General features: G+C 37.0%; 1 protein-coding gene across 8 annotated transcripts in view; it reads left to right on the top strand.

Annotated features, from left to right (window-relative positions):
• The window catches only part of CDK14 (cyclin dependent kinase 14), a 685,360-nt gene that overhangs the window by 502,438 nt on the left and 160,742 nt on the right, over positions 1-22,180 (top strand). For all 8 annotated transcript variants that reach the window (XM_063636396.1, XM_055272770.1, XM_063636397.1 and 5 more), the window contains 2 exons: positions 3,874-4,013; positions 9,402-9,545. In XM_063636396.1, the coding sequence (XP_063492466.1) occupies positions 3,874-4,013; positions 9,402-9,517 (256 nt within the window). In that variant the 3' untranslated portion in view covers positions 9,518-9,545. The remainder of the gene's footprint in view (positions 1-3,873; positions 4,014-9,401; positions 9,546-22,180) is intronic.

Below are 22,180 nucleotides of genomic sequence, written 5' to 3'. Positions count from 1 at the left end.
ATTGATTTTGTTGGCTTTCATCCAAGTTTAATGATGATTTCTTAATGTCTTTTTATAAATCTCATTTTGTGCTATTATGAAAACCTCCATTTTGAAAATCACAAACCTCTGGTTGAAAAGTTCGTGCAAAGTCCACATTGCACAGAAGCACATATTTTTAATGTCTATCTCCAGACCAAAAATGTCTTAAAGCTAATTTAATGTCTGCATTTGAGGTGCAACTTAAAAGAGAAGATCTAAAGGAAGGGTAGGAGAGCTATTAAGTAGTTTTAGCAAAATGTGTTTGTGTTGTTTAGGACATATGTTCTTTAGTAAATATTTTTTAAGGTAGACATGCCTTATGATTGTAGCTGAAATAATTGTTAATAATAAAATTTTTGAAAATCTTATAATTTTTTTTCCATATCTACTGGAAATTGTTTACCAGCTGTTATTGTTTGAAATGTGATTGTTGTCTATCTCTTCCCAACCTCTCTTGCAAAAAGAGAAGTTAACTTCTGGTAGTGAATTGAACAGAAATGTAATATTTTTTAAGCCTATTGCTCTGTATAACTTAATATTTGCATACTTAATTGTTTTATTATACAATCAATGAAATGGTAATGTATATTGATGTCCGTTCAACCATATACTTATACTGTCTGGATTGTGTGTTTCCAGTTTTGTGGGAGAAATAATTTGTCAGTGTTCACCAGCTTCCAAAAACTTGTGAAAGCTTAAACACTTAAATTGATGATGAATGCAAAAAAGAAGAAAAATTAAGAGGAATTACTAATTACATGGAAATAGAATGCATAACTTCTAGAAGTTATACTTCTAAAATAGTTCTGTCTAAAATAAACTGAATCCAAAAGAAGACAGGTAAAGAGAAAAAAGGTAAAGGAGGACAAAATAGGATGCAAAACTAATCTGGTAGCAGTAATTCCAAATATATCAATAATCACAAAATGTAAATGGACTAAACTTTCTCCTTGAGAGACGAGGATTATTTAATTGGATAAAAACTAAACTTAGCTGAATAATATTTATGAAAGAGACACCCTAATATTACATGTATGAAACATTAAAATTAAGCAGGTAACAAAAGGTATGGCAGGCAAATACTAAACAAAAGAAGCTGAGGTCATTATATTGTATTAATGTGAGAATAAAATGAACTTTAGCCTAGAAAACTTTATGAAAGATAAAGAGTGTTATGACGTAAGGATTAAAGACTGAATTTACCAAGAAGAGATAATAGTGCTAGACTGCTATGCATTTAATTACCCAGCCTTATAACATAAAACAAAAATTGATAGAATTCCAAGGAAAGATTGAAAAAAATCTGCCATCACAATGGGAGATTGAGAACCACCACCACCATTCTAACAATCTGATAATGTACACGTATTACTTCAGATAAAACTTCCAATTAAGATACCATACGTGGATTCCCAAAAGCATCATGTCTTAACAACTTAGGTAGACCGAGAAAAGAGGTTCTAGTGATGACAAAGGCTCTGATGTTGAAAATGCATGTGTAGACTTAGAATGAAATTTCTAAACTAAAATTTTATATAACAATTAAATGTGTATTAACTAAATATCACAAATGAAAATTTGATTATTGGCATATTAAAGTGTAGTCAATTTAGGGGGGAATGGGACTATCTTATATTGATGAATTCCTTGTATGAGGCATATACTATATTTAAATATAGTCAACAATTTACTTCAGAAACAGAGATACAACTATAAGTGTTTATAATTCTTCAAGATAATGAAACCATGCTTCAGATGTGATTCATGGCTTTTTGGAGCTGGAAGGACTGCAGGCATAATGTGGTTCATCAGTATTTTTCAATAGATGAGAAAACCAAGATCAAAAATAATATGTCTTGCTTTGTATTTCATGTGTTTTATACTCTTGACTTCTGAGTTAAGTACTTGTACACCAAGTATCGCAATCACCTTTCTCTTCTTGTATTTACATGCAGTGTAACAACATACAGTTTGGGCGATTAATAATATTCCTTTTTTCTTTTAATAATAGTTATTTGTCTGAATTTAGGAAAATGATAACAGTATTAAGCCTGAAACTCAGATCTAGTCCTAATCTGGTTGTTCTATTTTATCAAAACTATATAAAATTGATTTGAACATACTGTTCACCATAATTAACTATGAACTGTACATTCAATATAACTTTTAACCATGAAGCCTATCTCAAACTTTGCATTTGATTTTTTAAAAATATGAATGAAAAGTTGTACTAGTGATAAAGTCTTGGGAAGAGGAAGGAATAATATGAATGGCCCTGTGCCCTCTTAAAGGGGAAAAAACTGTGAAGAATTTTGAGAATGCTTTCTTTCCCTGTGGACAAATTTCTCTCTTCCAGGGAGAGACAGTTAAAACCAATCCATTGATTCATTTTTTTGTGAACAGCCATTGCAGCAGCCACACATTGAACCCATTTGTGAGGCCTTCACATAACAAGATTTAAAGAGAAAGTCTCTTAGTTTGGATCTTTGTGGTAATATTTTTCTTTGCTTTTCCCCTTTTTCTTTCTCTACCCAAATCCATTACCTCATCTTCTCTTCCTACCCCCATCCCCAACAATTTGAAATAAATAGTAAAGAATTGGTTGAGGAGGGGAAGGAGGAGATTGTTGGTCATTGAGGAAATATGTTTGTTGACTAATTGTGTCTTGAGTAGCTTCAAGGATTTTTAAAGAAATACCTACTGGAAGGTGCAGCTCTCCCTCACCCACTTCTGGCTGCCTCTGAGAGTCACTGTACATATTGTACCGGGTTTCAGAAACTGGAGAATCCATTGGGAAATGCCTTTAAAATAACCTGTGAGAGAAAGAGAGCATGGCATATGCAAACCACTTTAGAGTCAAGGAGTTCTGGAAGGATTTGAATCTCCTCTCAACCTGCTATCCAAGTGATCCACTGCCATCTCTGACTCCTACTTGGCTTCCATCACTACAAAATAGCAATTGTTACCTTCTCAGACTATAATAAATACGAGTGTTAAAAGTGCCTAGGAAAGTGCCTGACACATGTTCAACTATCCAGAAATGGTAGCCATTATTAGGAATACTTTTATTTTCATTATTATATTAATTATCCAGGCTTGATTGCTCTGAGTAGAGAAATAGAGGTTCCATGAAAAGCAAGGCTGGGCTGGACTGAGAAGTGCTGCTACCCATTTGAAAGCTTATACCACATGAAAGACTTTATTGTTATGCTTTTTTCTGTAATCTTGAGACACATATTTTCTATCTACTGTTGTTTTAAAGGTCATCTTGAATTGATTCAGCCCCGTATCATCTAAGCACATCCCCTTTGCTAACCTGTATATTAATATTATGATAGTTGATATTTGACAGGGCACTGTTTCAATAATGTTAACTCATATTCAATGCAAGAAAATGTAAATTCTTAGAGGAAAAGAAACTTTAGTAACTGGAGAATTTAATAGCAGTTTTATTTTAATTCTCTTGGTATTTGTTATTAATTTTCTATAAATATATCCAGATGTGGGTGTAGTACGTAGATTCTATTAACAAATTCTAATAATTATTTGATATGTTGTCTTCTGAAATTTTCTACCTCTGGACCTAGTTTTATCATTTCTGAAAGTATCAACCCTTTGCCTGTAGTAGAAATGTTTTAAATCAATTATACTGTTATACCTAGAGTAAAAGTGAGTTTGAAGTAACAAATACTCTAAGAACCAATGTGCATTTTGCTTCTGTTTATTTTCAGCAGGTAATTTGTTTTTCTAGCCAGGAATAAATTGAAATCCAGAAAAATTAAGTAAGCTTTATGTCTTATTTAGTGGATTTTCTTGTTTGGTCTGACCTCTCTTTTTTGCTCATGTTTTTAGGCTCAGCTATGTGAACCATGCAGAGGACCTGGCCTCCAAGCTCCTACAGTGTTCCCCAAAGAACAGACTGTCGGCACAGGCTGCCTTGAGCCACAAGTATTTTAGTGACCTGCCCCCACGGCTATGGGAACTCACCGATAGTGAGTATGACAAATCCACAACATCCAGTCCAAGCAGAGACATCATTTTATTTTAGCATCTGTATGTAACGTGTATACAGAGATTCACATATTTGTGTGTCCACAAACATAAGATAATGTATGTTTGTATGTGCATTACAGGTATGTGTGTGTGTGTGTGTGTGTGTGTGCGTGTGTGTATGTGTGGAGAGAGAGAGAGAGAGAGAACGGGGGAGGGGGGCCATGTGTATATGTATTTAGTGGAATCCTGCCATTCATTTGCTAGCTTACCAGACACAGGAAGAAAATGGATTCCTTTTTTGCTATCTCTGCTCTGCAGTCTGCAGCTGTGCATCTTTGTATTTGATTATGTGTGTGTCCAAAAAAATGATCTGAACAGTCATAAAGGAAAAGGAAAATATGATTTACATATTTAGTGCTTTATGCATACAGTACTTTTTAACTGGCTGCAGTACACAGAGGAGACGATGATTCATTTCTGTTTGATTCTCAGAGACCATCTTGGTTGTAACAATAACCTTAAAAAGGGCTGCTATGCAGTGAGCTGAGGAACAGAGTTGGCAATTGGCTAATGCACTGAATTGACATGTACAGACTGAAGACATGTAATTCATTTTAACTGCAAATGCTCTTGGTATTTGTACAGACAGCTCTTCTCTGAATCTTTTAAAACAAAACACATTCCTGGGTGGGTTTTGTTTTGTTTTTACAGAAGTCTTCATATTTATACAGCCTTTTAAAATTACATTTTAAATATTTGGGGGAGGATTTATGGCTGGGTCTCAGATTTCTTCCAAAGTGTGAAACAATTCTTGTTAAATTTTGTAAAAACCATTGCCATCAGAATATTTTTGCTCAATGGTGATATGTTCTTTCCAAAGAACAATTAGAGATATTTCTTCTGTACTCTTTTCTGATTGCCTTAAAAATGAACATACTGCATATATACATTAATATTTATAATGTGTTTATTAATCCTTGGTATACATCACTTACAGTAGATGTACGATTATTTCTTCATTCTCTTGGATTTTAGATTTCTTTCACCCATCGTAATATTGGATTCTCCTTGATGGCAATAACCCTTTATTTTGGAACTAAGTGCTAAGTACAACTCCTCTTGGGTATTTCTATCCTAAATCTTTTTTGATATCCCACATTTATTTCTCATTACTTTTTTTAACCCTAAAGTGACTATAGATATATTAATCTACTACTCCCCTTAATGCTTAGCAAATCCTCCTTAACATTTCACGTATTTCCAGCCCATATTTACTCAACACTCTGCCCTTTCTAAAGTCTACTCACTGACTATTACAACAGCTATCCTCAATTTTTTTTAAATTAAAAATTAAATCCCTATGGGAAAATAATTTTTATATACTGAAAACAAAAATGATGTAAATAGGCTTACTAGTTTACAGCTCATCACACTCAAACATATGGTTTGTTTTCCTGTTTAGTGTAACTTGTAACTTGATATCACTCCTCCTTGGTGACATCTCAATCCCAACTGACTTGATGATTGAGTTTAAGCCAGGATTTTGATGGTCTATGAATTCTGAATTCTGTAGTAGTACTTTTCTGTTAATATGGACTTATTACCCACTTGCCACTTAGTTTATCAGCCAGTGGTTAAATCCAGTTTCTATCAGTGAGTAAATGCCTACACATTATCACTCGGCAGCAGACTGCCAAGGGAGACAGCCTTGTCCCCATCATTAACAAGCACAAAGTATGCAGAACACCAGAGGGGAATTAAAACCACAAAAAATACCTCAGGGTGGTATTTTTAATATGAGAATTTAATTTGTAATTTCACAGATTAAGAATTTTGGCTGCATTAATCCCTTTATCAGCTCACAGCAGGCTATTTGCAGAAGCATAACCATAAGGCGATATTCATTGGCAGAAACACGTCTTTGCATAACGTTAAACATCAGGAGCAGTGAAACCTTTTGAAGGGGGGAGAATAAAGATGAAAAATCATTATATTTTTAAACCAAGATTCTACTAAATGCTTCCAGTAGCAATTTTGAGTTACAGAAATGCTATTTCTGTGTCTAGAAGATAATCATTATGAGGCATAAATCCAGTTGCAAGAAAGGACAATCCCAGTATTAAATACTATAGTCATTTCCATTTAGAACAACGTGGCTGTACTTGTAAACATGTTTACAAAACAGAGAATTCCCAGACTTCGGAGACTTTGGGAATTAGTTTCTTTAAGTGAAATGACTGGTTTGGGTGACTTATTGTCTAGGTTAGTATTCTGCAGACTATATTTAGAAGTTTTTTAAATTTTTATAATTAAATTTCATATTAGCATAGAGTCTTGTAAAAGTTCACTATCTGGCAAAGGCAGCAGTGGCAGTGGCAGCAGTAGCAGCAGCACCTGTAATACTCTTACAGGCTTATTTTTTAAGGAGATTTGGAAGGAGATCCACCTGGAAAGAAGTGTTACAGAACCAATAAATGGATTGTCTTAGCAACCAAGCTGTAGTTTAGGAACCTCGCTGTCTTAGTTTGGTCACACTGCAATAACAAAATACCATAGATTGGGTGGCTTAAACAGCAGACATTTATTTCTGTTGGCGATGGGAGGTCCAAGATAAAGGTGCCAGCAGATTAGGTTCCTGGGAAGGTCTTTCTTCTCAGTTTGTGAAGGGCACCTTGCTGTGTCTTCACAGGATGGAGAGAGCAATCTCTTCCTCTTCTCACCAAGCCATTAATCTCATCATGAGGGCCCCACCCTTATGACTTCATCTAACCCTAATTACCCTCCTAAGGCCCCATCTCCAAATTCCATCACATTAGGGGTTAGGGCTTCAACAGATGAATTTGAGGACGGACACAATTCAATCCATAGCACTCTCATTCTTAAAGATGGTTCATAGCACTTTCTAAAGAATTTCCACAAGAGGAAAACACTTATGCAAGCAGGAAGCAAAGTCAGGTTAAAAGGAGAAGATGGGAACAAAAATAAGTTACAGGTAGATTTGAGCCTTCTTGGCCTAGTGTAATATGTCAGACCCCATGAGAAGGGCATCAAGTGTAGTTGGAGCCTGAGTAACAAAGAGCCCTGCAGTTATTTCATAGATTTGTGTAAAAATGAAATTATGGGCTTATGTCAGACACTTGCTTTGGAAGAATACATAATAATGTAATATCTTTCTTTAGTATACTATTCCTTAAAACCTCATCAGGTTACATAGTACCAAATTTAGAGGTAATGTATTAGTGTGGCACTGGAGCAGGAATTACAAAAGCAGAAAGCAAGAATAATGGTACGGTTATCTGGGGATCTGGCTGTTAAAGCTGGCTAATTCTGGTGGCAGCCTGTCATTCTCCCTCTGTCCTGAAACCCCAACAGCTTTGTCCCAGTTCTTCTCAAAGATTTAATTGCAGGGAAGTAAATGGAGGGCTGATTTAGAAGAAATTCATTACTTTTCCCAAATATACCACAGGGCATTCTCCTGCATATACTATCAAGTTACATAAATAATTGAAGCTGAACTACCCTTGTCAAAGTAAATGAACAAAATACACTTCATAGCACAGAGTCCTTGATTTTATTGCACTCATTTGCTAATTCACAAAACTCAAATTCAGTGAAAGAAGGCCAACAAATCGGTATAGTGTGAAGAGCACTGAACTGGGAATCAGACCACCTGGATTGCAGCTTCAGCTCCACTGTTAACTAGCCAGGGAACTTTTGACAAGTGCCTTAGTCTCTCTGGGCTTCCCATTTCTCACTTAAGCAGCAAGTGAGGTGGACACAGTAGTCTCCAGGGACCTTTCTAGCTCTAGAGTTTGTCGATTTTCCCACATATTCCTGTATATGTTCTGTATATCGTCCTAGAACAGCATAATGCTCTTAATGTAGCTCTATGCCATCGTTTTAAAAATAAAACAGGTGCACCCATTTCAGATGTAAGATTTGCTGCCTTCAGTTCCTAGACTTTCATGCTGTTTTGAATCCTTTCCAACCAGGCTTTTGTGTCCACAATGCCTGGCTTTCGAAATCTCTATTCATTCGTCTTTTCCCAGCCTATCGAAGATTCAACACAATTGACAACCATCTCCTCCTACTAATACTTCTTTCGCTTGGTTTCCAGGACAGTATTCTCTCATTGCTTTCCTTTAGTTCAGAAAACTCAAGTCTCCTCTTCACACTCCTTTGCTGATTTCTCCTCATCTGCCAGACCTTTCACATTAGAGTGTCCTGGGGCTGAATCCTCAGATCTGTCTATCTGCACGGATCCCTGGAGCCTAGATGATCTCATCCCATCTCATGATTTAAATATCATCTATACACTGACAGTTTTCAAATATCCATCTCCAGTCCTGTCTTCCCTGACTCGACTTGTGTATCCAACTGACACTCAACATTTCCATTTGACTATCTAGTAGACCTCTCACACTTAATCTTACCAAAACTGAACTCATCTTTCCCCTCAAACTTGCGCCTTCTCTAGTCTTACTCTTGTCAATAAATAGCAGCATCATTCTTCCAGTTGATGGAAGCTGTCCCTAACTCATCTTTTTTTGGTTCCACTCCACATTCAGTTCTTCCATAGACGCTGTTGTTGCTACCTTCACAGTATATCCAGGATCACGCACGCCACTCCTCACTTCACTGCTATCACCCTGCCCTCAGTCACTCACCATCTTTCACCCACATTTTTACAGTTGCCTCCTACCTGGTTTGCCTGCTTCTCTTCTTGCCTCCTTAAAGTCAGCTGTCACTGTTTCCTCTCCTTATATTTTGTGCTTGCTCGCCCTCTAGATATATGCATGGGTTGCCCTCTTACCTCATTTGATTCTCTGCACCAATGTCCCTTCTCAGGAGAGCCTTCACTGACCTCCTTCCACCCTAAAACTTCCAGTTTCTCTTCTCTGCTTTATTTTTCTTCATAACATTTACCACTATTTAATATATTATATCTGTTCAGTTGCTTATTGCCTGTCTCTCCCAACTGGACTCTATAACAACAGGGATTTCCTTTCATTCTGATTTATTTAGTACAGGATTCTGAAATTCCCAGAACAGTGTGAGGCTCAATAAATATTTTTCCAATGAATGAAAGAATGGCACAAAGGAAGGGCAAAATATGTTGTTTCCCAATCTAAGTTCATTGCTCTAGATCAGAGAAATGCGGGAGATAGTCTGAGCTGTGGTTCTGAGGGAAAGACCGACTGTCCTATCATATGTTTGCAAATGTGTGTGTGCCTGCAACCACCTGGCATTTCAAAGATCAAAACATACCATGATGTTCAGTGTGCTGGGCATCCAAACTTGCATCTCAGTCTCCATTTTTTTAAAAAAAATGGATGATTTTAAATGTCTATAACTATATAAATGAAAACTTCATATTCTGTCCACAGTGTCTTCTATTTTTACCGTCCCAAATGTGAGATTGCAACCAGAAGCTGGAGAAAGCATGCGGGCCTTTGGGAAAAACAATAGTTACGGCAAAAGTCTATCAAACAGCAAGCACTGACAAGCAGCACATTCTCAAGAGCACACAGGTAAGATGACCTGCTTTACCTGGAAAGTAATATTCAATGGATATTGAACAGATTCTTTAAGTGAAATATTTCAGACTCGTTTTTTCACCAACTATCCTACGAGTCTCTTGTGTGCATTATGGCATTCATCAGACCTTCTATTGAGATAGAATGCACTCAGTTATTTCCATGTTTTCAGGCACCTACTAGATTCTAACTAAAATTATACTTTATCTTATGCTTTTATTTATGTAGTCATAGGCAAACCATTTTAGTTATAAGCAAGTCATTTTAACTACTGACATTCCTCATGGAGATTAGAAAAAGGTTCACTTTGGGCTATATCTAAGCCACAGACCTACTTTGTTTTGCCCATGCAATTTTTCTCATTAGTTGTTCCCATTTTAAAATGGGGAGACTATACACAAAAGTCTGGATTTCTGGTTTTCCTTGAAAAATAAGCAACTCTAGCAATATTGCCTTCACATTCCTACCAGAAGTGTTTGCGCATAACTGAATCATTGCTGCCTCCTTTGGAGGGGATGTAGACTCCCCAGTTTAGTTTAGCTCCCATCTGGGCCACTGCACCTATTTCTGATTCCTGTCTGGCTCCTGGTACGGACCTTATCGTTATGAAGTTTTTCTCTTTTACTATCAAATTCTTTGTCCTCTACTATTCTGCAGATAGGAAGCATAATCTAAACTTGGCAACCTCTAGCCATGTCAGCCTGGCCCAGTCATCACATCACGTGTGCTACGTAGTGACCAGCCTGGGATGGCAACTTCTGAAAAGGCCATCTTTCTTGATTGCCAGATGGAAATGCCTAGTATTTTTGGAAAATTTTTAGTATATATATAATTTATATACATATACATACTTAATGTAACACAAGTCTCTGAAACAAATAGAGAACAAATGTTACTGTGGAGAAGGCTTTTTATGTGCTGATTTATAGAGAAAAGTATGTGTTTGTTCTGATATTCAGTAATTAAGTGTTCAGGCCAGGCATGGTGGCATGTATCTGTAATCCCAGCACTTTGGGAGGCCGAGGCAGGCAGATTGCTTGAGCTCAGGAGTTCGAGAGCAGCCTGGACAACATGGTGAAAGCCTATCTCTACAAAAAATACAAAAATTACCTGGGCGTGGTGGTGGCATGTGCCTATAGTCCCAGCTACTTGGGAGGCTGAGGTGGGAGGATGGCTTGAGCCTGGGAGGCTGAGGTTGCAGTGAGCTGAGATTGCACCACTGCACTCCAGCCTGAGTGACAGAGCCAGACCCTTCTCAAAAAGTAAATAAATAAAATAAAAAGTGTTCAAGTAACTCAAAGGATATATGCAGCATTGTAGTAGTTCCTCTTCCTTCCTCCCTCTCTTAGTTTGAAATATGTTAACAGGCTAAATTGATAGCATGGTAAAGAGAGCAAATTTTAAACTGTACACATTGTCTTATGGGTAATCTGCCAGTATCTTGAGCTACTTCTGGACTTAGCTTTTGAATACCCTCAACATAGGGGTCAATTTTGGCCTATCAGGGGCATGGTGGCAATTTATGAATGATTTGGAGATAAAAGATCTCCAGATAAAGTATGATGTATAAATGACAGTCAGAAGATGTTACTGTTAAACTTGCCACTCCATAGGTAAGAGTCTTCATTCTTCATGTTATTTCTCCCTGTTGAACAAAAAGCACAACTCTCGGTTGCATTTGTACTCCCACTCTGAATTTCAATTGGTCAGACAAAGAGTGGGGCTAGGTTTTTGACAAGCTACCTCCTGGTATTGAGAATGGTTTTGATTCATGAGGGTTACAGCATATGCTTTTTTAAAGTATTTAACCTGCATTATCATAATGAGGGCCGTGGCTTTATAAATCCCTTCGCCAATTCAGTGGAACAAAATAAAAAGTGGACTTTATTTGTGCTGCTGCCTCATACACACATGCACACAAGCAAGCCTGAATTTCAATTGCAAGGCTGTGTTCCTTCTTCTTGGCTCTTTTGAGATCCCCTGACCTGAGCCCAGCCAGTCAAAGCTGCTAGAACGTGTTTCAGCTCAGCTCCTCCTTGGGAAATCAAATCAAGCTCACAGGACAGAAGCGTTGCTCAGAAAGTCTCAAAGGTTGCTAATTGAAAAGAGATTTTTTTAAAAGGTGCTCAGAACTACAGTCATCAGTATATAAAAGCCTTTACAAAAATGTAAAAATGTATTTTCTTCACATATATTTTTTAAACTAGATGTCAGGTTATAACACAGTAGAAGCTTTTCCTCCAGAATTATTTGATAGCAATACAAATATTTTTTCTATGAGTTTTGCCTTTTTCACATCAACTTGTAAAGCTTTTTTTTTTTTTTTTGAGACAGAGTTTCACTCTTTTCCCCAGGCTAGAGTGAAGTGGCGTAATCTGGGCTCACTGCAACCTCTGCCCCCGCCTGGGTTCAAGCAATTCTCCTGCCTCAGCCTCCCAAGTAGCTGGGATTACAGGTGCATACCACCACGCCTGGCTAGTTTTTATATTTTTAATAGAGACAGGGTTTTGCCATGTTGGCCAGGCTGGTCTCAAACTTCTGACCTCAGTTGATCCACCTACCTTGGCCTCCCAAAGTGCTAGGATTACAGGCATGAGTCATGGCACCTGGCCCAATAAAGCTTTAGTATTATTGTTGGTGTAGTTTTCTTCCAATCCAAATGCCTCAGCTTGATTCAACATAATGCTGAGGAAACAACTCCGTTTCTCAGAAAAGCTACAGGGAAGATGGATTCTAAGAGTTTTCTGTCAGTCAGCAGAAAAATAAATTATTTTAATGTCTCACCTTTGTGGACTTTTTAAATAAATGGGACCATCTTTGAGATCAAGTAATATAGCCTATTTATTGGCCTATTATATCTTGTGGAATGGCCTTACTCTGACCAATACTGAATATCATGTAGACATTGTAGAGCAAAATGTCTACGTAGATAAGGTATCCTTAGAGAACAATCTGTAATTTCTTAGACTTTGATTTTGCTGTTGCTGTTGAATTCATTGACTGTTTAGAGAAGGCTTTGGCATCTTAAATTTCCTCAAATGTCCCAATTCTTTGTAATGCCTAGAGAGATTGGGAAGGAGAGGGAGGCCAAGGGGGTTGGGGGCTAAAGGAGACTAAGACCGAGGGCCGGCATTTTAACCACCTCTCTTTGGGGAGTTACAAGGAGGTGAATGTGGAAAATGCATTATATTACTTCTGTCTTTGAAATGATAGAGGACTGAGTAGACAAGAATGTTTCAAGTCCTAATTTTTCTTCCAAACCTCAATGCCAAATTATTTCTTTCCTTGCATACCAAGGTCACTTTAATTATTTAGTTAATAATGCCAGATTTGCATAAATTGGTCTTAGTGGAAAATCTAATGAGATGCATTTGGCTTTGCAGCAGAAAGCAATTTTGGTTTCAGAGTCTTGTAACCAAATTAAATAAGAAGCAAACCATAAACACCTAAGTTAAAAATGGGGTAGGTGCCACTGGATTATCAAAATACTGTGCTTCTTACATTTTGTTATCCTCTAAAGATATGAGTAAAGATTTCATAGATTCTTCTAACTCATTTTATCAGCACTGATGTGTAAGACCCTTCTAAAATCAGAGAGCCTTAAATATACATAGAAATTTTCCCCAAGGAAAAGACTGGAAGCTGTATTGAATACCACATCCATTAGTATGACTTATTTTTGCATACAGTGATACCAAACGCATCCCTCTGGTGAGCTTAATTTTCCACTTACTCTAAACTGGCATAGAAAGTGCATGGTCACTCTACTTCTCCTTTAGCTAAATATAAGGGATAAGAAAGGTCTCTACTCTTTTAGATATGTTTTGTAATTTTTCTGAAATAGTATGTGCTCATTATGGAATATCTCTTTTCAATGAATCAGTTGGTTCACAGACCCCATTCCTAATAAATTTACAAATATTTGTCTAGTGCATGAAAGAATTTTATTTGGTTCAATTGCAAGAAGTTAACTGCATGCATATTTTGGTGACCGTCTCCTTACCTTTTAGCCTCTTATTTCTGTAAATCCGCATTATGTAGGAATTACATGATAATGGAAAAAAAAATGTGTCAGACTCCCTGCTTGGTCATTAAGCAGTAATTTCCTATAAGTAGGCTGTTAGGTAAACAGAGTAGAATGCTCCACGAAATTTAATTAAATGAGATAAAGATTTTTTTAGAAACCTGCTTTTAGACAGAACACAATGTACTGGTGCTTAAGACTGTGGCAGCACTGTCTGAACGTTAGTAGAATGGTGGTTCCTACTCGGTAGGCCACCTAGAGCTGTTTCCCATCCCAACCGCCATCTCAACTCTGGAAACTGCTCCTAAAGAACAGCCACCTATTGCTCTCCTCCATGCTGTGATATTATGGCGGCTCACTTTTTCTGTCTTTGCATCAACTAACACAGCTTTCATGTTCCCTTCACTTCAGGGCTTCTGCTGACTTGTTTCTGCTTATTCATGGATCCTGCTTATTATCATTTCTCTTTGTCCTTCTACTTCTGGGGCAGTCTATTGCTGACCTCTTTTTGCCTCAGATTCAAACCCTCCCAGAGAGTGGCTCTGATTGATGTAGCCATCATCATGAAGTAGAGAGCAAAGCTGTTGTGTCAGTCACCCCCGTAGAAACTGCTGACTGACTGTAGGCTGCCTTGAGGTCAGGCTGTGAGCCCTGATCCAGTCAGCTGGACCCAGAACTGGGTGGCCAACCTGTTTGTAAGGAAGCATTTGGAAGAGGCTGCTGCGCTTAGCCCTTCAGAAACTTGGAGAAGCTTTTGGAAAGCAAGCAGTATAGCTGGAAAGTGCCTTGCCTGGCCTGTATACTACCAAGTGAAAAATCAGGCAAGTACAGAGAGAAACTCCAGTTCTGACGGTGTGATATCTTCATTGTGTGATATTTTTGACTATTGACTAAAGGTCCTTTTAAGATGTGTTGCATTTTCTCAACTATAGACACAAACAGAGATAATATCCATCAGCACTTTTCAATATATACGAAACACAAGTGTTAGATCTAGGTTTCTTTCAGTACTAGGAAGATTTCTGGGGTTTTTCCTGCAAAAACTGCCATTTTCTGCATTATCCTACAAATTTTTTTTCCTATTAAACATCTGCAGTTTTATTATTTCTGTTACCTCATGTAATTGACAACAATTGTTGAAATGACGCTCAGAGGGGAAACAAACCTTAGTGTTCTTTGCAAGTTTCATCTGGAAGATTCCCTAGTTGTTACCATTACCCCCACATGACTGCCAATTAAAAAATACATCTTATTTGGGAAATTGACAGCACTTTGAACCTCAAAATGCATGATGCATATTATGAATATCCAAATGAGAAGAGGCTGCAATGCTATTAGTTTCCCCACCTCACCTCACCTCCACCCCACCTTACCTTAGCTTCCTCTCTACTCTGGGGAGTCTGTTCTGTCCTTTAAATGCTAATGCAAGTTTGTTTCTTCTCTCCTCCTTGTCCCTTCTCTGCCTCTCCACCCCTTCTTTTCTTTGGGTCAACTCTGATCTGTACTCTGTACCACTAACACCCTAACCCCATGCAAGTGTAGGCAGAGGACTCGCAGGCTCTCACCACCTACTGGGATTGTCACAAAGCAGAATGAAAATAAAGTTGTATCATGCTTCCTTCAGAATGCATTCTTAAAGCATTTTTGTTTTGTTTTATTTTGTTTTTTTTTTTTTTTTTTTTTTTAAGAAACAGGGTCTCGCTGTGTTGCTCAGGCTGAACTTCCTGTGTTCAAACGATCCTCCCACCTCAGCTTCCTGAGTAGCTAGGACTACAGGTGTGCACCACCACACCTGGATCATTTTTAAATTTTTTGTAAAGATGGAGTCTCGCTATGTTGTCTCAGCTGGTCTCAAACTCCTGGCCTTAAGCGATCATCCTGCTTTGGCCTCACAAAGTGTTGGGATTACAGGCATGAGCAACTATGCCCAGCCTTCAAGCATTTTTTTTTATATTGACATAATTTCATGTCTACAGAAAAGATGAAAGAATAGCACAAGAATTCCTGATACCCTTCACCCACTCTCCCCAAAGTGTTAACATTTTACTACATTAGCTACATTTGCTTTATCATATTGATTCTCTCCACCATCACACACAAATTTGTGCACACAGACATTGTTTCACTAAACCATGTGTGTTACTGAAATGAAGCTCCATTATCTTTAAATATTTAACAGTGTTTTTCTTAAAAACAAAGAATTTAGAGTGATTTTTTAAATAAAAATAATAAATTTTTGCCCTTTTTTTCCTTTTTTTTTTTCTCTGATTAAGGTTTTAAAAAGCAAAGTGGCTAAAAGAGAGGAAACTGGTTGATGCTTCACAAATTGGTTCATCAGCCTATGGATCCTTGAAAATTGACTATAATTTTGTGATTCAGCATTTCCAGGTCAAATGAGCTTTCAAAATGGTGAGGGGCGGGGGGAATAGCCTTGCATCTTCTGACTTCTTAAAACCCAAATTAATTTCTTAGGGACTATTTAGCCAGCAGCATAATATGAGTGAAGCTTTCTTGTAAATAGTGGGCCCAAGCTGTGATGTGGCTAGTAACCACAATATTTATTACAAGGAAGTTAGCAGTCACATATAGAAAGTAGTTAGAATCAGTTCAGGTGCTGTATTTTTCCTTTTCATTTAATGTTGATTCTTATGAATTTGGGATACAGAAGGAATTGTCTATGCCCTAAGTGCACTGTATTGTATTATTAATACCAGTATAGCAGCTGAGTCCTACTAGACAGTCTTTGTGGTCTGCTGATACTCTAAGAAGTATCTAAGCATAAAAGGAGGCTGTTTGAGTTGAAGTGGGCTGATGGTCTGGGATGACATTTGAATTCACAGAGGACAATGTCTAAATGACAATGTCGAGAAGGGAAGGCAAAAAGAAGCTGGAAACTATTCCTGCTATCCCACGGATGCTCGTCACTCCTCCTGCGATATTCTTCACATGGGAGCTTTGTCTGGGTAGAAATGGGGAGTGGGATCAGGGAGGGCTAGACACTGGGGCCTGGGGACAAGAGCCAGGGTTTCATGTCCTTAAACACATTAAAATTCTAGACAGATAGCAAATGTAATGAAAATTGTAACCCGAATGTGTTCTGATAGACAAAGTTAAACACTTTAGCTAAAGTATTACAAGTATAATTAACAAAAAGTTTGAAATACTCTGAATTGCTTCTATGAATAAAGCTTTTCAGAGCATCAAATTGGTTGTGCAAATGAATGGTTTACTGAGCATCTTTTGGAATTTAGGATAGCTGCTTTCTCTGCTAACCAATGCATGCACACACACACACACACACACACAAACACAAACACACACCATTCATACAGCCAAAAATAATAATTTTTCAGCAGTCCTTGAGTTGTGAAGATAACATCATAGATTAATCAAAGGTTACTTTTCCATTTAGGGAAATAATGTACACAATCTAGAAAAAAAAATACAAAAGTGAGCCATTGGTGGAAATTTATCTCATTATAAATATAACCCTGTAAGCTAAGCATGGAATCAAATACTGAACTGTTAACTTCAATATTTGGGTGAATTTTTTCACTTTAAATTATCACCATTGTCTTAATGTAGTTTGCATTGTGTATAGTGCCCTTGGATTTTTAATTGCTCTGGATTATCATTTTCAATGCAATTAGTAAAATGCCCTCAATTACATATAATAATTACTGTATATGGGGCTATTGGCCTAATTACTATAAATGGGGAAAGATGTGTGATTATAATGTGCAATTAAGTCATGTACAGTATTTATTTTACATTATTACATACAATGTTATAATGATAACACATAACTATATTGTATCTTTCCTTGGTCAACAAATCTACTGCATATTAAGATACCTAGAGTTGTGATACATTGCCAAATTAACCATCTTCCGGATCATTCTTCCTAAAATAATAGGGTTATTCTGTGGGCCAAGGCCCCACTAAGTTTAAATATAATTAAGTAAACTGATTCTGCACAGGCAGGAAAAATTTGGAAGGAAAAAAATTATTTCACCTCTATTAGTTAAGAATGCCCAGATTATCCTCTTTTTGTCGGTGTCAAGAATTTAATCCTCCCTGGTGCCATACCAACCTCCACCATACCTGTTTGTTTTTATGTGGATATGTAAAAATTAACACCCCTAAATGTTGGTAACATTTAAAATATGCCTGAGAAAAAAAGAGGTTCTTTCTTCACTGTGGCAAATATTATAATCATCCCTAGTTTACAAATGCACACTTAACGAGCTTATAGCACATAATTAATTCTGCAAAGGATGCTGTTTGACAGAGTGGGATTATGAGAATTGCATATTGATAGTGGCAGGAGAAATAAATCTATTTTCTCTACGTAAGGTGGGATATATCTTGTGTTCTTTAGAAACTGGCACATCTCAGAGGTGTTGCTCTCAAAATGATCTCAGGATGGAAAGAAATCAGTAATTACAGAGCCAGGCATTCAGTTGTGTCCTAATTTTCCCACCAGTTTTTCAGTGTTTCAGCTGCCTCAGAGACTTAAAGTATTCTCATTAGGTAGCTGCAGAGGCAGCCGCTTGCCTACTCCCTCATTCTCTCACTCGCTTTTCCTTTTTTTATTTTTTTTTCCTTCCATTCCTGCCTTGGGAGTGACTGTGAAGATCATTTGCTGGAATGATTGGCAGGTTAGAGGATTCGATCAGATGAGTTCCTCTTAGTGCAGGTCAAAAAGGCTAGTTAGCAGGAGCTGTCGAAAAATGCCAGCAGCATTCGAAATGGGAAATGTCATGACTTCGAGGCAGGGGGTGCCACCTGGAACAGAAAGCTCTCAGCTCATTAGCAAGTTACAGGATGCGGGCTTAACTGGAGGGAGCAGGGAAGGAAAGATAATACCCAATAGGGAAAATGATTGTGAAGTGGAATTGATTTCATGTATAATTTGTTTATCACTAGAGGGGACAAATGCTGTCCTTCTGACATGAGCAGAGGAGTGTGGACTATGAATGAAGCAACTTAGCATAATCTCCAGGTTGAGCTTTGGATTTAAAGAAAGCAAACTTCTTTATTCTTAACTGTGGAAGTGGTCAGGTCATGTTACATTAATTAAAGCTGACATACTCTCAAATGTTTTATCTGGGCAATTGTGGCAATTTGACAGAAGCGGATAGAGATGGGCAACTTTAGAAAATAAGAGGGATTTTTCCCCCCTCTGCTAGTGTGGAAGACTAGCTCAGTTGCATACTGAATTATAACAGGGTTGGTGTTTATACTCAGTGGTTAGCTAGGCTGCACAAATCAAACTAGGGTTCCGGATTCATGTGCAGTCTCATTGATAGAAGAGACCACATGCCCTTTGGGAGATTTGTATCTAATCCATGTGAAAAAATATATGTACATTTTAGAATATGACTGTGTCCTATTTTGGTACAATGTTAAAATTTTAACTTCTTTTTTTTAAAGGAGAAGTTCTCCAATTTCATTGCTGCCTACATGTCAATTCATCTAGAATTTAATATTCTACTATAAAGTTAACAATTTACGGTAACCTTATTTACAAACAAAACTAAACTAAAAAGTTGCTGTTATAGAGGAAATTAATCTGCAGTTTATAAAAAGAGAACACAGTGGCAAAACAGAAAACAGTATTGCCTCACATGTATTCATACTAAACTCCAAATTAAAAGCTTCCAGTATTTTTACAATGTATCAAATGAACTTTTGTGTAAAGCCTTTTTTTAAACATAAATTCCATCCGAAAACGTATTTTGTTTTGATAAGAAACTTTTATGATATCATTTATCTTTTGGCATGGAGATCTTCATCTTGTTAAGTCACAAATGCCACAGCTGCAGTCTTTCTGGCTGAACACTAAAGGATGTTTACTTAGCATCCAGATTCTGGTTAAAATGTATATTTTCAAAATGTCTTTGCCTTGGGTTTCTTTTAAATATTGAGACATTTTATGAGGCAGTTATTAAATAGCCAAGGCTTGTTTTATCAAGCAGCCTCAGACTGCTGTGTAATGTGAATAGGAATCTTAAAACCTCCTAGTCCAAAACACTGGTGCAAAATTCATTCCATTCTGTATTCAGCATAAAAAGCTTAGCATTAAGCTACTGTATATAGCTGTCAAGATATATTGCATTAGTTCTGTCAAATATAAAAATTTAAACATCAGTGTGAATCCACCCCTCCCCTCATTTGGGAATTGTATTGTGTGGTCCAGAAGCTGGCCTTGAAAACAAAATTTTTATAGAATACTGTCTGAAATGGTTCACCTAACGTTAGGATTTTTTTTCTTTCACTGAAACCCAACTTGTTAATAACTGACAGATTTATTAGATTAATAAATAAACCACTTTGAGGGAAAACATTGTCAAAAAAATGTTAAAATAATTGGGTATATTTGTCTACAAGTAGGTTTCCCAGTCTGTACCTTTAAGTAAGAAGCCCTTACCACTCAAGACAGGCAAGTTGAAGGCTCCTGGCCCTACAGACTGCAGGGGTGAATTGGTGGTGTTTGTGCATGCCTGGTCTCATTGCCTACCCTTTTCTCCAGCCCCTCCTCTCAATTCCGCATTGCAAAGTCAGCTCTGCACTCACTGACTTCTTAGACTCTCCACTATTTTACATTCTTCTCAATCCATCTCCTCTCCATTAACTAATTGCTGGTACATATTGACATTATTATATTTATCATACTCTTTGTTGAACCTTTCCACAACTCTGTGGATTGAGTAACCGTGTGTTAAAAGTCTTACTTTCAGTTTTGTGAGTTCTCCTCAGAGAAGGTCCCTGGATACTAAAGAAAAGAAGTGATAGTTTTATCATCGTCTTTTATGTCAGCAGATCTCAAAGTGTGGTCCATATACCCTGTGGATCCCCAGGGGCTTCATGCCCAGGGGCTTCATGGGGTCAAAACTGTTTTCATAATAACACTAAGATGTTCTTTGCCATTTTCACTGTGTTGACATTTGCACTAGTGGTGCAAAAGCAATGGAGGGTAAAACTGCTGGCTCCTTAGCATGAATCAAAGCAGTGACACTCTAAACTGTATTCCTGGGCACTGTGTCTTCACAACCACACAATTCAATTTTGGGGGGGGAAGCTTCACTTAATAATATTCTTGATGAGGAAGTTAAAAGTGTTGATTTTATTAAACCTCTACTTTTAGGTAAATGTCTTCTTAATATACTGTGTGACTAAATGGGAAGTTTGCCTAAGTCATTTCCGCTGGATACCTAGTTACCATGGTTGTCTCAAGGAAAAGCTCTTGTACAGTTGTTTGAGTTGCAAGCTGAACTGACTGCTTTTTTCCAGGCACATGGTTTTTACTTGAAAGAATGACTGACAGGAAAAACTATAGTTATTCAAACTTAGGTATTTGGCAGACATTTTCTCAAAAAGGAACCAAAAATGAGTTTGTCAGCAAAGCAAAAAACCAATAGTAATTTGTTGATAAAATTAGAGCTTTCAATAGAAAATTTGAATTTGAGAACACTATGGATAGCTTTTATTTGCCACTGTGAACTGGACAGTAATGATGAGATTGGTGGTAATATAAACAAATGTGATTTTTTTTGATATTGTGTAGTGAAATGTGTCAATCTTTGAAATACCTGCGTAAGTCACTAAATCAATGTTTTCCAAATGATCAATGCATGTTAGCAAAATAATGCATGGATAAAATATTCACTGAAAGTTTAAAATAAACCAATAGATACTAAGGTAACAGAATACGAAGAGTTCATTGATATAGTTTCAGATTCCCTGGTACAATTAACCCTTAAGAAACTACCACTTGTTGAGTTTTGTTGTACTGTAAAAGAAGAATATATCTGAAAGGGCTATTAAAATACTTCTTTCTTTTCCAATTACTTACCTGTTGTAGTCCCATATTTTTGTCATTTGCTTCAACCAAAACAATGTATCATAATAGATTGAATGTAGAAACATATTTGTGAACCCAACTCTCTTCTATCCAGCCACTCATTAAAAAGATTTGCACAACTGTAGAGCACTGCCACTCCTCCCACTAATTCTCTTTGGAAAATATAGTTATTTTTATTTAAATTCTGTTTTCATGTTATCATGTAATGAGTTCTTACGTAAATATTTGTAATTAACAGTTTTAATTTTGAATATAGTAAATGTCAGCAGCTACAAACCATAGAAGCAAAAGTTCTTAGGGGGTTCCTTTTAACTTTTAAGAGTCTTAAGGGGTCCTAAGATAAAGTATGAGAAACACTGCTCTATTTCACAAGTATCATGCATTAACTCTAACATACAAGTTAGGTTGGTAACATTTTCCTTCTTGAAGAAATTACTATTCAGCACAAATTTTTTTTTTAGCTATATGAAATGATTCTGGATCTCTTGATTTAATATCTCAATTTTTGTAGTGTACAATAGATAAAAATCCCTATTCTTGTGTTCACACAGGTATCATCTGAAAATTACATTAGAGCATCGTTTACTATCCTCTTGATGACTAGTAAACCAAATCTTGAAAGACTTTTACTGTATATTAATCTCAGGGGCTGTGACTTTCCTTTTTTATATGCATCAAGTTTGACCTCGCATGGAGAGCCTCTGGCCATATGATACTAAATCTTCAGGCCATTTTACA

This window comes from Symphalangus syndactylus, chromosome 3 (assembly GCF_028878055.3).
Source record: "Symphalangus syndactylus isolate Jambi chromosome 3, NHGRI_mSymSyn1-v2.1_pri, whole genome shotgun sequence".
Taxonomy (NCBI): Eukaryota; Metazoa; Chordata; class Mammalia; order Primates; family Hylobatidae; genus Symphalangus; species Symphalangus syndactylus.
This window is presented reverse-complemented; position numbering and strand designations above follow the sequence as displayed.